The 18,932-nt window shown below is 41.5% G+C and overlaps 1 protein-coding gene across 4 annotated transcripts in view; it reads right to left on the bottom strand.

Annotated features, from left to right (window-relative positions):
• Positions 1–13,696: 13,696 nt before the first annotated feature.
• The window catches only part of LOC123764340 (protein abrupt), a 30,061-nt gene continuing 24,825 nt past the window's right edge, over positions 13,697–18,932 (bottom strand). For all 4 annotated transcript variants that reach the window (XM_069316061.1, XM_069316060.1, XM_045751977.2 and 1 more), the window contains exon 9: positions 13,697–15,946. In XM_069316061.1, the coding sequence (XP_069172162.1) occupies positions 15,861–15,946 (86 nt within the window). In that variant the 3' untranslated portion in view covers positions 13,697–15,860. The remainder of the gene's footprint in view (positions 15,947–18,932) is intronic.

Genomic DNA, 18,932 nt, shown 5'->3' with positions numbered 1-18,932 from the left:
AGAGAAAATATATTAATTCATGAAAACTTGGCTTATTAGGCAAATTGGGCCTTGCATAGTAGGCTGAGAAGTGCGTTCTGGCTATTAGGTACGACATACATATATATATGCATGCATGCATGCATACATATATATATATATATATATATATATATATATATATATATATATATATATATATATATATATATATATATATATATATATATATATGGGAGGGGGAGAGAGGAAGGGAAAGGGGAAAGTGAGAAAGAGAAAATAATTGAGAATAAATAACATTTTTTTTATTTCAAAAATAGTATAAGGTGCTGTTTTACCTTATTCTAATAATAATAATAATAATGTTAACAGTGGTAGAAAAAAGTAGAATTATATTACAGTATTAGCATATTCTTGGAAAAATTAATACACGAGATTCATTGTGTGATTCCTCAGCTTCTGTGGTGATCAGCCGAGTTTCTCATCTGCCTTCTTTACAATATTAATCTTATTTCTTCCATAGGAAGGTTTTAATAGTTTAAAAATATTATGCATCTGTAATACTGTAAAAATTTAAAAAGAAATTTGAATTATATACCACTAACTAGGCATGTTCACTTTTGTTTACATGTTTTATCACAAACTTTAAGACACTCATCAAAGCCAACACAAGTCCACTGTGAGCACATTGTCATCAGGTAAGGCACACAATTACTGTACACACAGCCCCAATATATAGTACCTGGAATTTAATGCAGTTTTCTAATATTACATTTCTTTCAAGACATACAATACAGCAATGTCTAACTGTATGTCCTGTTCTACTCAAGTTTCTGCTAAAAAAAGATGACCCCATTACATTAATATTTCTATTCTTCCTGAATTTGTATAATATATAATTAATCTTTTTAGGAGTGGAATGATTTTAAACGTTTCAGTAAGATACAATTGCAATTATATCTGAAAACTGCAATTATATGGAACAGGAAATATGTAATACTTGGTACAGATGTTCTTCCATCTAGACAATGGTAACTTAATTTATCTTAGGTGAAGAGAGGCAGCCAAATGGTAACTGCACCACAAGTGTTACATTATACAAAAACTGTTATATATGTATATATATATAAACAAATGTACAACTGCCTACAACTATTAAATGCCTGTAAAACAAACTTAAAATGCTAAGAGAAACCATAACGGTTATCTGGAGCAATAATCAGGAGAAAGTTTCCAGAGTTTGTGCTATTACTTGTTAAGGTTCACACACAGCTCTCTACTATTACATGTACAACACTAAGTGAGGGGGGGTCTCAACTACCTACTCTACATCATACACTCTTATAAAAATATGAAAAACTTGTCCCTTTCCTATGATCAACTATATCTTCATTCAATAATTTACTTAAGGGACTTCTTGTGTTAATTAAGATATGCTTTTAAGCTTACCGATAATATTTCATAAAAACAAAGCACACGTGTACTACTTGAAGGCAACCTCAAAGACCATCAGCAACACTCAAGCAGTGTGACCATCTTACATTCAAATATAAATGCCTTACATTGAAATAAAACAAATTTGCATTGGTAACAGTACACAGTACAGTATTAGAAAAAAACTGATCAGAATACATTAAGACTTGAGAATGTAATCATACACAACTTATATAAAATGATAAAAGTAAATAATTAATAAACTTGGGTACAACCGTTCCCAACTGCTGAATAACATTTTGGTTACAGCACTGGGCCAAAGACAAAATTTATTATAACAAATACCATTCTCTGCCTGTACATATATCATCACTGTAATAGTAAAGATTCAAATGCTATTATTTGTATTTCATTTTGAATGGCATATAACCTTAACACAAGTGGTGTTAGTTTACAGAGGACCCATACCAATTATGAAGCCGCAGTATTTCAAGCCTTAGCTAACATTAAAGTATTAAAGTACAGGAAATTTAGGGCTTTTCATACCATAGTACTTAACATGATTGGATTATATATATATATATATATATATATATATATATATATATATATATATATATATATATATATATATATATATATATATATATATATATATATAATTATATACTGTATATATATATATATATCTATATGCACGTGTGTATGTGTATTGTAATTACCCAAGTGTAGTTACAGGATGAAAGCTACACTCGTCTGTGTGTGTGTAATTACCTTAGTGTGTACTCGCCTAGTTGAGCAAGTGTGTGTATCTGTATAATATTTATGCACAGTACTGTATATATACATACACACACACGATCACATGCTTTCCGGACACCTTGGGACCATGACCCGATGAGTAACTGATTGCATCAAAAACCGTAGTCAGTCATTCAGAAAATCTAGGGAAAAAAATGATATTTGATGGGGGGGGGGGGGGGAAATATGACACTATTTCCATGTTATACTCATGAATGAGATGTTCTGGGTGTCGGTGTATCAGTAGTAGTTGTGTGGGGGAGGGGGGGGGGTCAGGGGTGGGTGCTGAGTGTGTGTGGGGGGTGTCAGTAGGAGGTGTGGATCTTTGCATGTGGTATGAGTATTGGAATGTGGGTGCAGTTATTGTTGGGTGGGTATCATCGTGTGGGTGCCTGCATATGGGGATCAGGATTTATAGGTGTCCAGCGTGTGGGTATATGCATGTGGGTGTTAGGGTGTGTAGGAGTGGTGTCACTGGGAAGATAATGTTATTGAGAGAGGTGGGTCTCGCCCATCTTCAACGAACCACAGAGTAACAACATTACTGGAACAGGATCACGTTCATCCTAGTTGGGGAGGGATTGGTAATAAATAGGAGTGGGAGAAGTGTTGCAAAAGTTGCTTACTCATGTGACACATTGTAAATAGCAGCAGATATTTCTACTTGGTTATCTGTTTAAATATTAACAATACAATGGATTTTGACAATTTAAAGCATATGATACATCATCCTACAACAGGTGTTAATTACTCATATGGAGCGAGTTGAGGGAGCGTGGGAGACTGAACGGGAAGACTACACGTGATCATCCACCCACCTACAGGACTTTATTTAGTTTGCCTATCAGATATATCTGGCAGCCTGTGATGCTTAACAGTTTGCCTAGCATAAGAGCCTATCTTGCCTGACTGCCCATCATGCCTAACAGCAAGTCAAGCTTAACAGTCTATCAAGTACAACAGCCTGTCTTACCTAACAGCCTATCTTACCTGACAATATGTCTAGCCTTAGTATTACCTGAAAGGGTGATGGTGCTCACTTGGTACTCAATACAAACATTTCTTGAGACTACTCTCCATCTTCCTTCATTCTCTAACATCACTGAATGTTTCCTCTTAGTTTTTCTGCTCACAGAAGCTATCAATGACAAATTATCTTCATGTGTAGCAGACATGGTGTACAGACAATTCATAAATCTTGCCTCAATGTCCAAGAAAATCCCAGGAATGAATACCCCAGTGTCACACCAAAAGCCAAATCACTGATGCCTTATATCCCTCTCTCCCACCACTTAATTGCTAGTTTTATCAGGAAAACCCCAAAATGAGTAACCGTCACGTCCAAATTAGTGGGGTCCGGAAAACATGTGGCTGTCTATATATAAAATTGGGTACATGCATTCCATTAAAAAAAAGGGAGGCGGGTGTGGAATCTTTGTAATTCAAGATATGAATTAATGAACTTAAAAAAAATACCTTATAATAAAATACTAGTGAAATGCAAGGCGTATTCTGTCAAGTACAATTTATATAACAATTATTTAGCACAAGCATGAAAAGATAAACAATTAACTGCCATGCATATATGCACCATGTATAATGGGGGTACGAGGGTGGGAAGTGGCAGGTATGTAAATACCATAGAGCTTGACATCAATCTTGCTATATGTTTGTACTTTTTAAACAGGTGTAGTTGTTAATAATGTTACATAACACAAAACAAAAATATCCTTGTATTCACTGAGAAACAATGATCACAATTAAGACCTAATTCAAACTGCATTGATTATATTAAGAACATGACTTAAGTCTAATATCTTAAATCTTTTCATTACTAGATATTTTGGTAACATAAGTGTTTAATTTATTTATTAGATATATTAGGATACTTTCAATAACACACTGGGAAATTTAACACGGAAATTAAGAGAACCGTATTCTGAAAACACTGGGAAACAACATAAAAGATCATTTCTCATTATTCTGCTGACCTCTTAATAAACACCGGGTTGTTAATAACTGACATATCACAAATATTAATTACATCACCTTATTTAGCCAAATCAAGAGTCAATTTACCTGGCTTTTCACTTAATGTCAACTATGAATTTAGCTTCTCGTTAGATTAAAACTATTGGTAACATGCAGATCACATGAAGCAATTCAGGTCAAGTAAATGTTCTTACTGCCAACTTACATTTCAAAATTCTAAGCGACACAAACTGTGGCTTAGACACTACTGCTAGAACTAAGTGCTCTACCGTAAGCTGCCAACTAATGGTAAGTAAAGAGGCACCCATACAGTGATACACGATCTGGCAGTCAAACAATGGGTGAAGACTGTACACCTTAAAAGTAAGTAAATATAAATCAAGAGCAGATCCTTTATGGAACATCAAGTCTTGGTCACCAGGTCCATGCTAGTAACATGCAAATCATTATCACAAGCAACATATATCTAAGAAAAAAATTGGAAACTTTATCTGATAACCTACAGTGCACACTGTAATTATTCTTTCCCTGACATGCCCCATCTATAGAATGATGAACCTCTCCCAAAATATCCTAATTCATAAGGAAAACTTAAAACATTTTCACACTATTCACTGCACACCTAAAGTGGTGAACACACACAAATGAGATCATTGCTAAACAAAAAATAAAAAATAAAAATCATTAAAAATAAATGAAATCATAGTTGAAACAAATGTAAGGTTGGCAAATGTTAATTTCAGCATTTATATCAATAACTATTTTCAAACTAACAATAAATTTGTTGGACTAGAACAAGTCCTACTTGGCCATGACATTGCAATACAATTTGAGCTACAACTGTACTATTAAATACAATGTAATCAGTGGAGAATTATAATTGGTTATGCAATAATGTATTGCATTATGAATATCAAATTCAGTGCAAGAATTATAAGAGCTTAACAGATCTATTAAAAACAAGAATTTTATTGTATGACCAACAAAGAACAGTAATTATTGAGCAATCCAAAACAAGAGAGAAAAGTAATGTGCTTGTATATTAATCAAGATGACAATACTAGAGCAGAAACACACAAGCTTTGATACATCGGAGAGATGTGAATCATGAAGGACAGTAATCTAATGGCAGCTGATTAATGGAGATAGATGGAAAATATTTTTACAGACATCTTCAAAAGCTAGTCATCTTGAGGTTATCTTGAGATGATTTCGGGGCTTTTTAGTGTCCCCGCTGCCCAGTCCTTGACCAGGCCTCCACCCCCAGGAAGCAGCCCGTGACAGCTGACTAACACCCAGGTACCTATTTTACTACTAATTTCAATGAGGTCATTCAATGAGGTCTGTAACACCGTGGAAAACCCTAATATAGGCATTAAGGGCAAGTTTTCTTTCAATAAAGAATTATCAACTTAGTACAATGTAGGCAACATGCAAGCAGACTAAGGAAGGTTTTAATTTCTTGCTTTAATGACATGGAAAAAGCAACTAGGAGGAAACATTATGTGTGGTGGCCCAGATTACTATTAGAGAGAGATACCCATTTTTGCTCTCCAACATTTAAAAATTTTGATTTCACTATTGAACAGAAGTCCATGAAAGGAATGGTCTTAAAGCATAAGGGGAACACCCAAAATGACTGTTTCATCAGTTTATATCAATATACATATATATAATAGGTACCCAGTCAGTACAGCCAAGGTTGATTAAGTTTTCTTCAATATCATATGATACTGTTCATAATCACAGTACTTAGTAAGTGCTAAACTAGTATAGCAATATGGCACTATAAATGTTGCATCAGAATCCAGACTTCATAGATATCACAGGATGCCAATACAGAAGCAAAACGACATCAGTTGATCAATGTCAAGGTACGTAGTCATCAAGAGAAGTCACAAAGCCTGAAACACTATCACCATCTGCAGAACAGACCAGTACAAAATTTCTAGACATCATTCAGGATGACAATACAAGAACAAAAATAAGAAATGATGTCAAAAAGTGTCAAACTCACCAAGGACTTTACTGAAGGACAAATTACTCAAAGGATTTTGGGAAGCAAGTTTTTCAATCACCATTCGACATTAAGGAACTGATCTCTCTTCCATTAAGTGCCTGTGAATTAAAAGTGTTTGGCTAATACTTACCTTAGAGATGTTTCCTACCTCGTGTTTCAAAAACATGAGGATAAGTCACATTTGAAAGAACGTATTTTGTTATAAGCTATGGATGATTAGATGGCTAATCATCTATTTCTCCAATGGTTGTGGACTGTAGAATAAATGCTACAGTAGCATTTAGCAAGGAGTTTAATAAGTAGCACTAAGTAAGGAACTCACTTCTTAGAGATGAGATAGGCACAATTGGCCTCTTTAGTGGAGGCATTCAAGAGGTCATTAGAGGCAAAAAGCAGCATGCTGAAAACCCAGCAAAACTGACTTATATAAAAAAGATGTTCAGGTTTAGCCAATGTTGGATCTTAATTACTACAGGTCAAGCAGGTCAAGAAGGGTTAAAATGACTCCAGGGCTACAACAGCAATACAAGTCTATATAAAAAAGTATCAGTATCTGTATCTGTGTTGTTACAAAATTTCATAAAGCTGTGGAGCTAAAACATTCATCCCTAGGAAAAGACAGCACCCAATTGTTTTATTAGGAAAAAACAAGAGGCCAACATCATCAGATTTTAACCTGTATGTAAACAAAGCAGCAGCAGCGCACAAGTAATTATCAAAAAGAAGGCACCAAACCAGGAAGGCTATGTAGCAACACCAAATGTGCAGAATAATCAGAGGGCGCTAAATGTCACCAAGGATGCCAATACGAAAACAGAAGTGCATAAGGCGAACGATATCAAAAGTATCTGATTCACCAAGGATTCTATCTAGGGACAATTGACCGCAAGAAACGGTCGGAAAGCAAGACACATGCTCGTCCTGGAAGTCAGGACATTCAACAAGAATGTGCACGACTGTAAGAGGCACAATGCAATTTGGACAATAAGAAGCATGGCGGCGCTCCATTAAGTGACCGTGAGTTAAACGCAGCAGCGCACAAATAGCGGTGAAAACGTTTAAGGAAATGGCATTCAGGACAGCATGAACAGTAAGTGCTAAAGCCATCACCATACAGTTGAAGGCTATACAAAATTTAACAAGTAGGATTCCCCACAGGGTGTAAGTAAGTAATTATCAAAAGAAGGCACCAAACCGGGAAGGCTATGTAGCACCATCAAAGACGCAAAATAATCAGAGGGCGCTAAATATCACCAAGGATGCCAATACGAGAACAAAAACGCATAAGGCGAACGATATCAAAAGTATCCGAGTCACCAAGAATTCTATCGAGGGACAGGTGACCGCGAGGGGCGGTCGGAAAGCAAGACATACGCTCGTCCTGGAAGTCAGGACATTCAAGAAGGACATGCACGACCGTAAGAGGGACAATGCAATTAGGACAATAAGGAGCAGGGCGGCGCTCCATCAAGTGACCATGGGTTAAGCGAGTATGGCCAATACGTAACCTCGCCAGAGCTGTTTCCCACCGCCAGTTACGGTGGAAGGAGGACTGCCACGAGGAAACACAACATTTAAGAGTACGTAGCTTGTTACCAGTAACAGACAACCAAGAAGCCTGCCAACGGGTAAGGACTGAGGAATGGATAACCGGGTAAAAGTCGGAATACGGAATGCCCTTACGAGAGATGGGACAAGAGCGGACAGCTTCCTTGGCGGCAGCATCCGCACGCTCATTTAAAGACACACCAATATGGCTGGGAACCCAACAAAACTCAACCGACTTAAATTTACTGTGAACGAGAAACAGCCAATGCTGGATCTCGACAACCACTGGATGAACTGGATTAAAGGACCCGAGAGCCATGAGGGCACTACGAGAGTCAACAACAACTACAAAGGAAGACTGACAACGAGAAAGTAGGAGACGAAGAGCATAGAGAATAGCATAAAGTTCCGCTGTAAAGATGCTAGTCTCCGGAGGCAAGCGACACATATAAGTGCGATCAGGAAAAACAACAGAGTAGCCAACACCGTCCGCTGACTTAGACCCATCGGTGAAGACAGAAACGGAGCGGGAGTGAGAAGAAAAGTGCTCGAGGAAAAGGCGTTTTAGAACCGTAGGAGGGGTAAAAGCTTTAGTGATACGGGTCAAGGATGTACAAAACCGCGGAAGAGGGACCCTACACGGGGGCAAAGAAGGAACAACACGAGGAGAAACATCAGAAATACGAACGGAAAGAGAATCCTGCAGGCGAGATAACCGGACAGAAAGAGGGAGGTGGTGAAGAGGAACAGGAACCGCAGGAGGGGTAAAAGTTAAAGCACGACAGAGGCGAGAGGAAGGATGTTGCAAGGACCGCGCAAGATAGCAAAGACAGTAGCGATCACGGCGGTCCTGGAGAGACAGGAAGCCAGTGTCAACATACAAGCTAAGGACGGGAGTCTAACGAAAGGCACCAAAACTGAGGCGCAACCCAGTATGGTGCAAAGCATCAAGACGGCGAAGAGTAGAAGGAGAAGCAGACGAGTAAGCAGGGCAACCATAATCGAGCTTAGACAGGACGAGAGAGGAATGTAAAGCAAGGAGAGTGCGCCTATCTGCCCCCCAAGAAGTATGGGACAAGACCCGAAGGAGGGTAAGGGCCTTAGAGCACTCAACACGGAGGTAAGAGATATGGGGAGACCAAGACAAACGAGTGTCAAGGAATAACCCCAAAAGCTTCGCGGAATCTTTGTATTCAAGGGGATGACCATAAAGTGACAAAGAGGGACGAAGAACAACCCGTTTCCGCGTAAATGTCATGGCACAAGTCTTAGAAGTAGAGAACTTGAAGCCATGATCAGTGGCCCAAGACGACACTGGCATCAATTGCAAGTTGAAGCCGGCGTTGAAGGAGAGGCGAATCATCACCCTGACAACAAAGGGTAAGATCATCGACATAGAGAGCGGAGAAGACACCAGAAGGAAGAGAGGAAAGAAGACCATTGAGGGCAACCAGAAAAAGAGTAGTGCTCAGAACACTACCCTGGGGCACACCTTCGTATTGCTGAAAAGAGGGAGAGAGAGCGGTACCAAGGCGCACCCGAAAGGAACGACGAGAGAGGAAGCTGCGGAGAAAGAGAGGGAGATGACCACGAAGGCCAAAAGAATGAAGTTGAGATAGGATATGATAACGCCAAGTGGTGTCGTAAGCCTTTTCCAGGTCAAAAAGGACGGCAACAACGGAGGTCTTCGCAGCAAAAGCAGTACGAATATAGACCTCCAAGTTCACCAGGACATCTGTCGTGCTGCGGCACTTGCGGAAACCAAATTGAGAAGGGGAGAGGAGGTGATGGTGTTCCAGGAACCACATCAGACGAACGTTAACCATACGTTCAAAGAGTTTGCAGACACAACTCGTGAGAGCAATAGGGCGAAAGTCCTTAGGGGAAGTACCCAGAGACCCCGGTTTGCGAACAGGGAGGACAACGGCATCGAGCCAGTCCTCAGGGACTGACGACGACTCCCAGATCCGATTATACAGACTCAGTAAATACCGAGACGTGCTCGGAGGGAGATGGCGAAGCATCTCATAATGAATACCATCGGAGCCCGCCGCCGTAGAACCGCAAAGGGCCAGGGCAGAACGAAGTTCAGAGAGAGAGAGAAGGGATCATTATAGGGAAGCTGAAGATGAGTGCAGAAATCTAAAGGACGAGACTCAAGGACAGGTTTACGAAGAAGGAAAGATTGGGGAAGATGAAGACCAGAGCTAACAGAAGAAAAGTGGGAACCCAGTTCGGAAGCGACCTGCAACGGGTCCGCCACAAGAGTATCATGGAGGTGAAGGACCGGTGAAACATCGGGAACGAACTTACCCGCTATCTTGCGGATACGCTTCCAGATCTTTGCCAGAGGGGTTTCGGACGTAATTGTTGAGACATAAGATGCCCAACATTCACGTTTAGCCGTACGGATTGCCCTACGGGCCACCGCACTCGCTTTCCGAAAGAAAAGAATCGGTCGTCTGCCTACGGCGGTGCCTCTTCCAGGCTGCACGCTTACAGCGGACAGCCCGAGCACAGTCCGCATTCCACCAGAAAACGCACTTCCGTGGACCCCGAGAGGAAGAGCGAGGAATAGAGCGGAGGGCAGCGTTGAAGACAGTGTCATGAAAAAGGAAGAGAGCGCGAGAGAGAGGCAGAAGGGAGAGGTCAGAGAGAGCAGCACTGAGGGTAAATAGGGTCCAGTCTGCCTTAGCAAACTGCCACCTAGGAAAAGAGAGGGAAGGGCGAAAAGAGAAAAAGGAAACAAGGATGGGGAAATGATCACTTCCATGGAGGTCATCAAGAACCTGCCATGTGAAATCTAAGTAAAGAGAAGAAGAGCAGAGAGAAAGATCAAGACAAGAAAGGGTGCGAGTCCGAGAGTCCAAATGAGTGGGCTCACCAGAATTCAGAAGAGACAGGGAAGAAGATAGGAGAAACGGCTCAAGGAGGCGACCCCGGGTATTCGTCAGAACGTCACCCCAAAGAGAATGACGACAATTGAAGTCACCCAGCAGGAGCACAGGCTCCGGCAAGGAGTCTAGGTGTTTCAAATCAGGAAGAGAGCGGGACACTCGGGGGGAGATAAATGGAACAAACTGTGTACCATTTCCCCACAAAGATACGAGCAGCAGAACAATGGAGAGGCGAAGGAAAAAGTAAAGGAACAAAGGGAACATCTGCACGAATCAAGAGAGCAGAAGAGTTAGAAGCCCCAGCAATGGCTGGGGGGGGGGGGGGGGAGAGAAAGGAATAGCCACGAAAACGACCAGGACGAGCACCAAGCATTGGCTCCTGGAGACGGACACAAAGGGGCGAAAACCGCGAAATCAGAAGTTGGAGTTCGAGGAAATTGGCGTAATAACCTCGAACGTTCCATTGAAGAATGGACAACGACGAGAAGAGAAAGGACAAAAACAGAGAACAAGGAAGAAACAAAGGCGAAAGAGCAACAGAGCACGTTAAAGAATATCAGGGTCGGGATCAGGGTCAGCAAAGTCAGGGTTAGGGGGCATGGGTAAACTGAGCAAAGACAGAGGGAAGGAAACGGGAGAACAGATCAGAGGTGGACGGGCGGGGTCCGGAGGAGGAGGAAGAGGAGGAGACAACGGAGAGGAGCAGTCAAGGACAGCAGTAGGAAGAGGGGGAGTAGGAAGAGGGGGAGTAGGAAGAGGGGGAGTAGGAAGAGGGGAGCGCACCCCAGCAAGAGCAGCAACCGAAAGGGAAGCAGGGGCCAAAGAAACCTCCATAGCAGGAACAGGGGGCGCAACCACTGAAACGGGAGGGGAAGGAGCAACAGAGCCAGAAGTAGGAGCTAAGGAAGAAAGCGAAGCCTTCTTACCCGCCGGGGAAGAGGAAGGAGAGGAGCCAGGCTTACGCTTCTGACTGAAAGAGACAGGTGTCCCAGCAACTACGTACCGGGCAACGGATTCCAGTGTCTCAACAGGAGAAGCCGAACGAGAGCACAGACGACGGCCGTTAGGAGAGCGATGGACATCCGCCTGCACCGACAGGCGGCGGGGAGAGCCGATAGATGGAGGAAGAGGATGGGAAGGAGGATCGGAGGGGGACGAGGAAGAAGACACAGGAGACATGACAGACCGGGTTGAAAGAAGGGGAACCCCAGACAGAGGACCAGGAGGGGGACCCCTCGGGAAAGAACTCAAAGGAACAGAGGAGGGGGCAGTGGGCGTATCAGGGTCCAAGGCCCGGAAACGGTTGAGAGTCTGAGGAAGGGGGGGAAGGACGAGGAGAGGAAGAGCGCAACACGCGAGCATAAGAGATGTTAGTATAAGGCGGGAGCCGGCGAACCTGGCGCCTCGCCTCAGGAAAAGACAAACGCTCCTGGTGCTTCAGGTTAAGGACGGCCGCCTCAAGCTTGTAATGGACACAGGCACGGGAGAACGTAGGATGGGCCCCACCGCAGTTGAGGCAGCGAGCTTGGGGAGAAGTGCACTCCGACTTAGAGTGACCTTCACTCCCACACAAAGGACAGAGAGAGACAGTCCCAGAGCAGCGGAGGGCACCATGCCCAAACCTCCAGCACTTATTACAAAGTCGAGGAGAAGGAATATACTCCTGGACAGAGCACTTAGCACCAGCAAGAATGACAGAGGATGGAAGGGTCCTACCATCAAAGGTGATCTTCACAACGCGAAGGGGTTGACGTCGACGACCACGAGGGGGACGAGTAAACGAGTCAACCTGGAGGACAGAATGGCCTTGGGCATCAAGGATATGCTGAATATCATCGTGGCAATCCTGCAGATTCCGAACACCGGTTGCAACATGGGGTGGGAGGAGAATAGTGCCAACACTGGAATTCATCTGAACGTTCTTGGAGACCCGAACAGGGATCTCGCCAAGGCAAGATAAGGCAGCCAAGCGGGAAGCCGCATCCTGAGAAGGAGCAGCAACGACACGTGTACCGAGACGAGTGGGGTTGAAAGTAACACACGCATCCACGGAATCTACAAGATGCCGATGGAGGGAGAAATCGTCAGGAGGCGCAGAATCAAGAGGGAGGAGATCAAAGTATTTGGCCCATGAAGCAGGACCAAACAAGGCCTGATACGCATCAGCACGGGAAGGAATCGAGCGAGTGCGGTTGGGGCGCGAACGGCGTTGAGAACCCCTAGAGAGAGAGGGGTCAAAAGGCGCAGTAGTCACAACGAAAGACTTAGCCACACCAGGGGACGAAGTGGTCACCACCGGGGGCTGGAGGCTCAACCCAACCTCAGAGGAGGGAGGGGAGCTGGGGGAAGAAGTCAGGACGGTCAAAGGAGGAGCAAGGTCGGGGCCCAATGCAGCGGGAGCTACAGAGCCTGGTCTTCCAATACAGGCCGACTCGGGGGCTTGGTCGCCCACCCCACGAGCCTGAGAGGGTACAACGGAAACATTCAACGACATAGAGACGAAAAGTGACAAATTCATCCACGAATGTGTCCCCATACCCACCATGGAGCCACAATTAGAGGCAGGACACCCAACAGGAAGCTATCGCCGATCATGCCGGGGTCCCCTAGGGGTGCGTCGTGAGTATACGCCCCACAAACGCCACCTCGTCAGTCCGTCGAGATCGGGTTCAGCGACGAAAGAGGGATTGACAATAAAAGGTTCCCCTCGCTCGAGACGTCGGGTACTACAGTTCTACGGGTGCAAGAGTATGCCTCCTCAAGCACCCGGGCGTCAAAATAGAAGAAGTCCAAAGAAATAATCCAAAACAAGCAAAAGGTCGGCAGGAAACGACAAGCAGATAGGAGAAGAGGGGGGAGAAAAACGAAACATAAGGAAAAGGAAAAGCGATCCGGCACAATTGGAGAAGACAGCAGCAGGAGTGCAAGGCCAGAAAAGGACAGAGGACTGCCCAACGGAGCATCACACTCCGGCAGCCGTCCACCAAGCCCCCTCACGACGCCAACGGGCCGGAAGGGGAGGGGGCCACAGGGTGTAAAAGTACAATACAAGGGGGGGGGGGAGGGGAGGAGAATTGCAGACAAGGAAAAATACACAATACACCGAGATTTAGTTAGGAAGTGTTAATTCTCAGTATTGTGCTATGATAACACTGGCCAATAACATTCACACAATAAATGAAGATGTGTCAACCATGTACAGCACTTTATATACCATAAAATTGAAAGAAAATGCTTAATTAGCATGAAAATCAAATGTTATCAAATCTAATAAATCTATCACTGGTACTTATTTCAAATTGCAATGCCATGATAGTAGTAGTCTTGTCTAGAAATGCTGAAACAAAAATAATATAAATCATAGATAAATATTATTTTCTCCAAAATAACAATCAATTTACTTAATTTACTACACAAAATACAGAAAAATTAATTTATAAAATAAGCATAAAATTAAAAGCAGAAAATATAATTACAGTGGAAAAAGTTTTAGGGTTCCTCATTAACTTCTGTCACTACTTTTGTCTAAATATTTGGTTTTAAAAATCAAAATGTAGTTAACATGTAATAAAAATCTCTTAGGCTAAGGAAAACAGATATACAAAAATCTATTCATACCATTATTTGGTAACAAGAAACAAAAATCTATCAATGAAAAATGTGCAAACCTAAAACTATTTGGTGGTAACTCCTTCACCTTAAACAATATCATAACACAACCTTGTCTTCCCAATGGTCAGAATAAATGGTTTTACTGGTAACAAATGTAAATGCCACCCTTATCACCTTACTGGCACAAACAAAAGCTTGCTTGACCTCTACACTTATTAACTTGGACAAAAATTAAAATACTTCCTCACAAAGGAAGAGCAAAGAGGAGCTTCAGTTTAGCGACGCTCAATACATCAACTAATTCTCCTCGTGAATATATAATTCTATATTGTAACAGCCAAATTTACAAGAAAAATAAAGACAAAGTATTATAGCCAGGAAAGCTTATAACAACAATTGCAATTGTCATACATGTTATCAATTAGTACTGCATTGTACTCATAATTTTAGTGTCGTGTGTGTTTTGCCGCACCATGCAGGTGCTTAATAGGCTGAATTAATTTTTTAACATTTGAGATCAAAGTTATTGGTATTTAATAACCATTTTTGTGACAATAATAAACAAAATTTAAATAAATATTATAAATATGTTAGTATTTAGAACGGTTGCTTAAGACAGCATCTTTAACATCTGCTGGTATATTAAACACTTAAAACAATACCTCTCATTGGTCTCTATTATTACTGCCGAATCACTCATGTCTCACACAGTACTCAACACTGTATTTAAATACAGTAAAACAATATTAAGGCTGAATATTAGCAATTGATTTGCACCTATCAATTTCAAAGTGAAAGCTCTCTTCCACTGCTCCCTATTCTACTCACATGCATACTAGTACTATTGCACACACGCACACACACACACACAACAGCAACAATAAAAAAAAAGATTCACTGCAGCAGTTATATTCCATTCAATCAATTTTGTAAAAATACACAGGACAAGTTTCACATACAGCACCAGACATGAACAGTTTCAAAGTTTGTAAAACTGCTGAAGAGCATCACTAATGCTCAACAGCAGTGGATGTGTCGAGCACCACCAGATGGCAGCAGCACAGTTCAAGGTAAAAAGAGACTTCACAACAGCATAAAATGTACACTTAGTTTGGAATAACTTGAGCAAGATCCAATTCTCATATCAGTGAGTTAAATGTGACTGGAAAATCACACACAAAATAAAAAAGAACAGTGAGAGAGAGGGAAAACTATTCATCAAAAAGAGCTCTTAGCTAAGTATTACCTAATCCAAACATGAGTTATGTCAACTATTACACTTCTTAAACACATGAAGTTTTTGTCAACCAAATTACAACTCATGCTCTGCTGACTTAAAAGAAACTATATAGATCCCTTAGTCACATACTTGAGCTAAGTATAAAGTCATACGACAAAGATTCTTAAATATCCTAGTTTTGTGCCAAATTGTAGTTGGTAACTTAGTCTTCATTAACATCTTTGGTGATATAAAACACTACTCTGATGTGGAAGTACAAACAGATGATTTTGCTGGTTGATGCTACCTTTCCTCTTTATGGAGCTATTTCTTTGGTCTTGTACATCAATTGCAGAGCTTACCGATGACCATTTTTCTTGTGTTGGTACATGTCATACTTGGTACGAAAGAGAGCCCCACATGTACAGGAAAAGGGCTCTTTACCTGGTAATAAACAAACATTAATTTTTTTTTAAACTATTCACTAAAGATCAACAGTCTATACATTATAAAATGTCTATTTACCTGATAACTAGCCCATGAAAGGTGACTAAAAAAAAAAATAGAATGTAATGAAATGTAATGAAATGTGTCTTTCTGATAGGTCCTTGGCGGGACCATGTTGCTAACAACCTGGAAAGTTCCACCCAATTCAAGGAGTCTGTAAAGAGGTTGGGCAAAGTGAAGCCTCAATGGACAGAATCCCAACAGACCTGAAGAGGAACTGGTGGACCAGAAGCCTCTGAAGGACCCATGAAGCCTACAGTCGATGGACCCAGAAGCAGCAAAAAGGGAAGGAAATGAAGGAAACAGAACAGCACCAGGAGCAAAAGAACAAAGAACCAAGCAGGGAAAAAGGCATTCCAGATCCCACCCTGGGCCCTAAAATTCCCAGGAAATGGAGATTTCTTTAGCAGAGCCATGATCTGCATCTGATGCTATGCAGAAAAGGTTCTCCCCCAAGGGAAGCTACTCAACCTCTAAATTACCTCCCATCCCCTCAAAAAAACAGATGGAAAATGAATTTCACTAGGAAACATCAGCTGAACTACATCAGCTGCCAATTGTGGAAGGGGCCTAGCCTGGGAAAGGCTTGACTTGTGAGAGCTAGGTCCAACACTGTTGCATGGAGTGGCCTGCAGGCCACATATCCACTATAGCCCATATTGTTCAGCACTTGCAAAACTTCTTGAACTTTAAATTTTGTTCCAGCAAAATTTTTTATACTTGCTGAGATGACACTGAACCATGGACCTCTGATGTTCAGTGTTTTCTCCGATTGTGCCTATGGGGCCTCTACTCATCACTAACTATTCTGCAATTCCTTCCATGACCTTCACTCCAGTATGTTGTTATTTTTAATGTGCACATTTGGGACCTGGACCTCCAGTATTTGAAACTGGATATATAATTTGTAAATATAATTTGAAACCTTTCTCATCTCCTTTCTAAAGGTTACCTTTTGAGAGCTTTGAGCTCTCAAAATAGTTTAGGTGCTGTATCGTGTTAATGCATGCTGTATATGTTCTCTGCATTCCCTCTAATTTAGCAATGTCTCCTGCTCTGAAGGGGAAAGTGAGTATCTAGTAGTATTCAATGCAGGATAGCACAAGTTATTTGAAAAGTATGAGGATTGTAATGGGATTCCTGGATTTGAAAATTCTGATAATCCATCCTATCATTTTTCTAGCTGACGCTATATTTGCTGTTTATGCTCCCTAAACGTTAGGTCATCAGACATTATTACTCCCAGATCCATTACATGTTGCTTTCCTACTACGCACAGATTTGATTGTGTTTTGTATCCTGTATTTTGTTAAAGGTCTTCCTTTTTACCATACCTAAGTACCTGGAATCTATCACCGTTAAACATGTTATTTTCTGCTGCCCAATCGAAAACGTTACTAAAATCAGCTTGAAGTTTTTCAGTGTCTTCAACAGAATAATTTCCATGCTGATTTTGTGTCATCTGCAAAAGATAATATGAAGCTGTGACGTGTATTTTGATCTGTTTGATATGAGAACAAAGGAAAGCAGTAGTAAAAGGACTGTGCCCAGAAGTACAGTATTTAGAACCGATGACTTTCACTGTGCTTAGACTATTTTATTTTATTGATTGTTACTCTTTGCATTTTGTTTGACAGAAAATTTAATATCCATTGCCCTACTTTAGGCATTATTCCTATTAACCTTAGTTTGTGGGCTATCACTCAATGGTCACATTTAACAAATGCCTTTGCAAAGTCCACATATATGTATGGAGGGCCGCATAGTCATTGATCCCTGAAAGCTACACAAGGTAGATGCTACATTTGCATTATGTTTTTCTTCTAATGCATCATTGATTTTGTCATAGTAGTCAAGTAGCTGTGAAAAAAGCAGGATCTTCCTGCTCTAAATCCATGTTGACCTGGGTTGAGGTCATTGGTCTCCTTAAAACTGGAGATCTGACTCTTGATCACTCAAAAACTTTTCTTATATGAAACGTTAGTGCGATTGATCTATAATTCTTAGCCAAAGCTTTGCTCCCTCCCTTGTGTATGGTGAACTGCAATAGGGGCTTTTGCACAAAGACACAAAGAACGTCTCTGCAATACGCGAGAGCGGATTTGAAGAAAAGCCAAACCAAGTGCAATTACCTAGCAATGTAACTCTTCTGGAAACATACCCTGACCAACAACAAGCCAGGATCTGCCACAAATCTGCCTCTCCTGAGCATTAGGTGGGCAAAACCCAACTGCAAAAGCAAAAGACTGAGGTTGAACAGCAACTGCTGCAGCTGAAAGAACTGGGAAACAAAAAGAGCTGAAAAGAATAATGATGAAAAGGGCAAGAACCTAGCTGAATCTAAAGCATGGACTTGCATGGCCTACCAGCAAGACAGAAGAAAGGAATTGAAGCCTGCCGTCGCCTCCCGAAGGAAAAATGCAAGCAATTTGGGCAGTGCTTCAGAGGCCCCCCAACTATAGGCACACCAGTCAAGGTATCCAAGCCACCACTGAGCTAACCAGTGAACAGCTTCACAATAGACCACACACACATAATAAATAAATAAAAAAATAAATAATAAATAATTTGGGAATAAAGTATGCAATGCGTTATAAGCTGGAAGAAAATAAGGAGGTTGAAGCAGTTGAAAAACCAGACTTCAGGAGAGGACATTATGGTGACCTTAGAAATTTTTTTAGTGAGTATAATTGGACAGACTTGATGCTAGGCAAGGAAGTGAATGAGATGTATGGCAAGTTTTGTGAAATATATGATAAAGGCACAAAAAAATTTATACCAAAACAGAGATGCAGAACTAGGAAACAGGATTGGTTCAATAGAAATTGCGAGAGGGCTAGAGACCGAAAGACACAAAAATGGAATCAATACAGGAAGAGGCCGAACCCCCAAACATACCAGCGATACAAAGATGCGAGAAACA

The sequence above is a fragment of the Procambarus clarkii genome, chromosome 82 (assembly GCF_040958095.1).
Source record: "Procambarus clarkii isolate CNS0578487 chromosome 82, FALCON_Pclarkii_2.0, whole genome shotgun sequence".
Lineage (NCBI taxonomy): Eukaryota > Metazoa > Arthropoda > Malacostraca > Decapoda > Cambaridae > Procambarus > Procambarus clarkii.
Note: the sequence above shows the minus strand (reverse complement) of the source record. Positions and strands in the feature narration are given on the sequence as shown.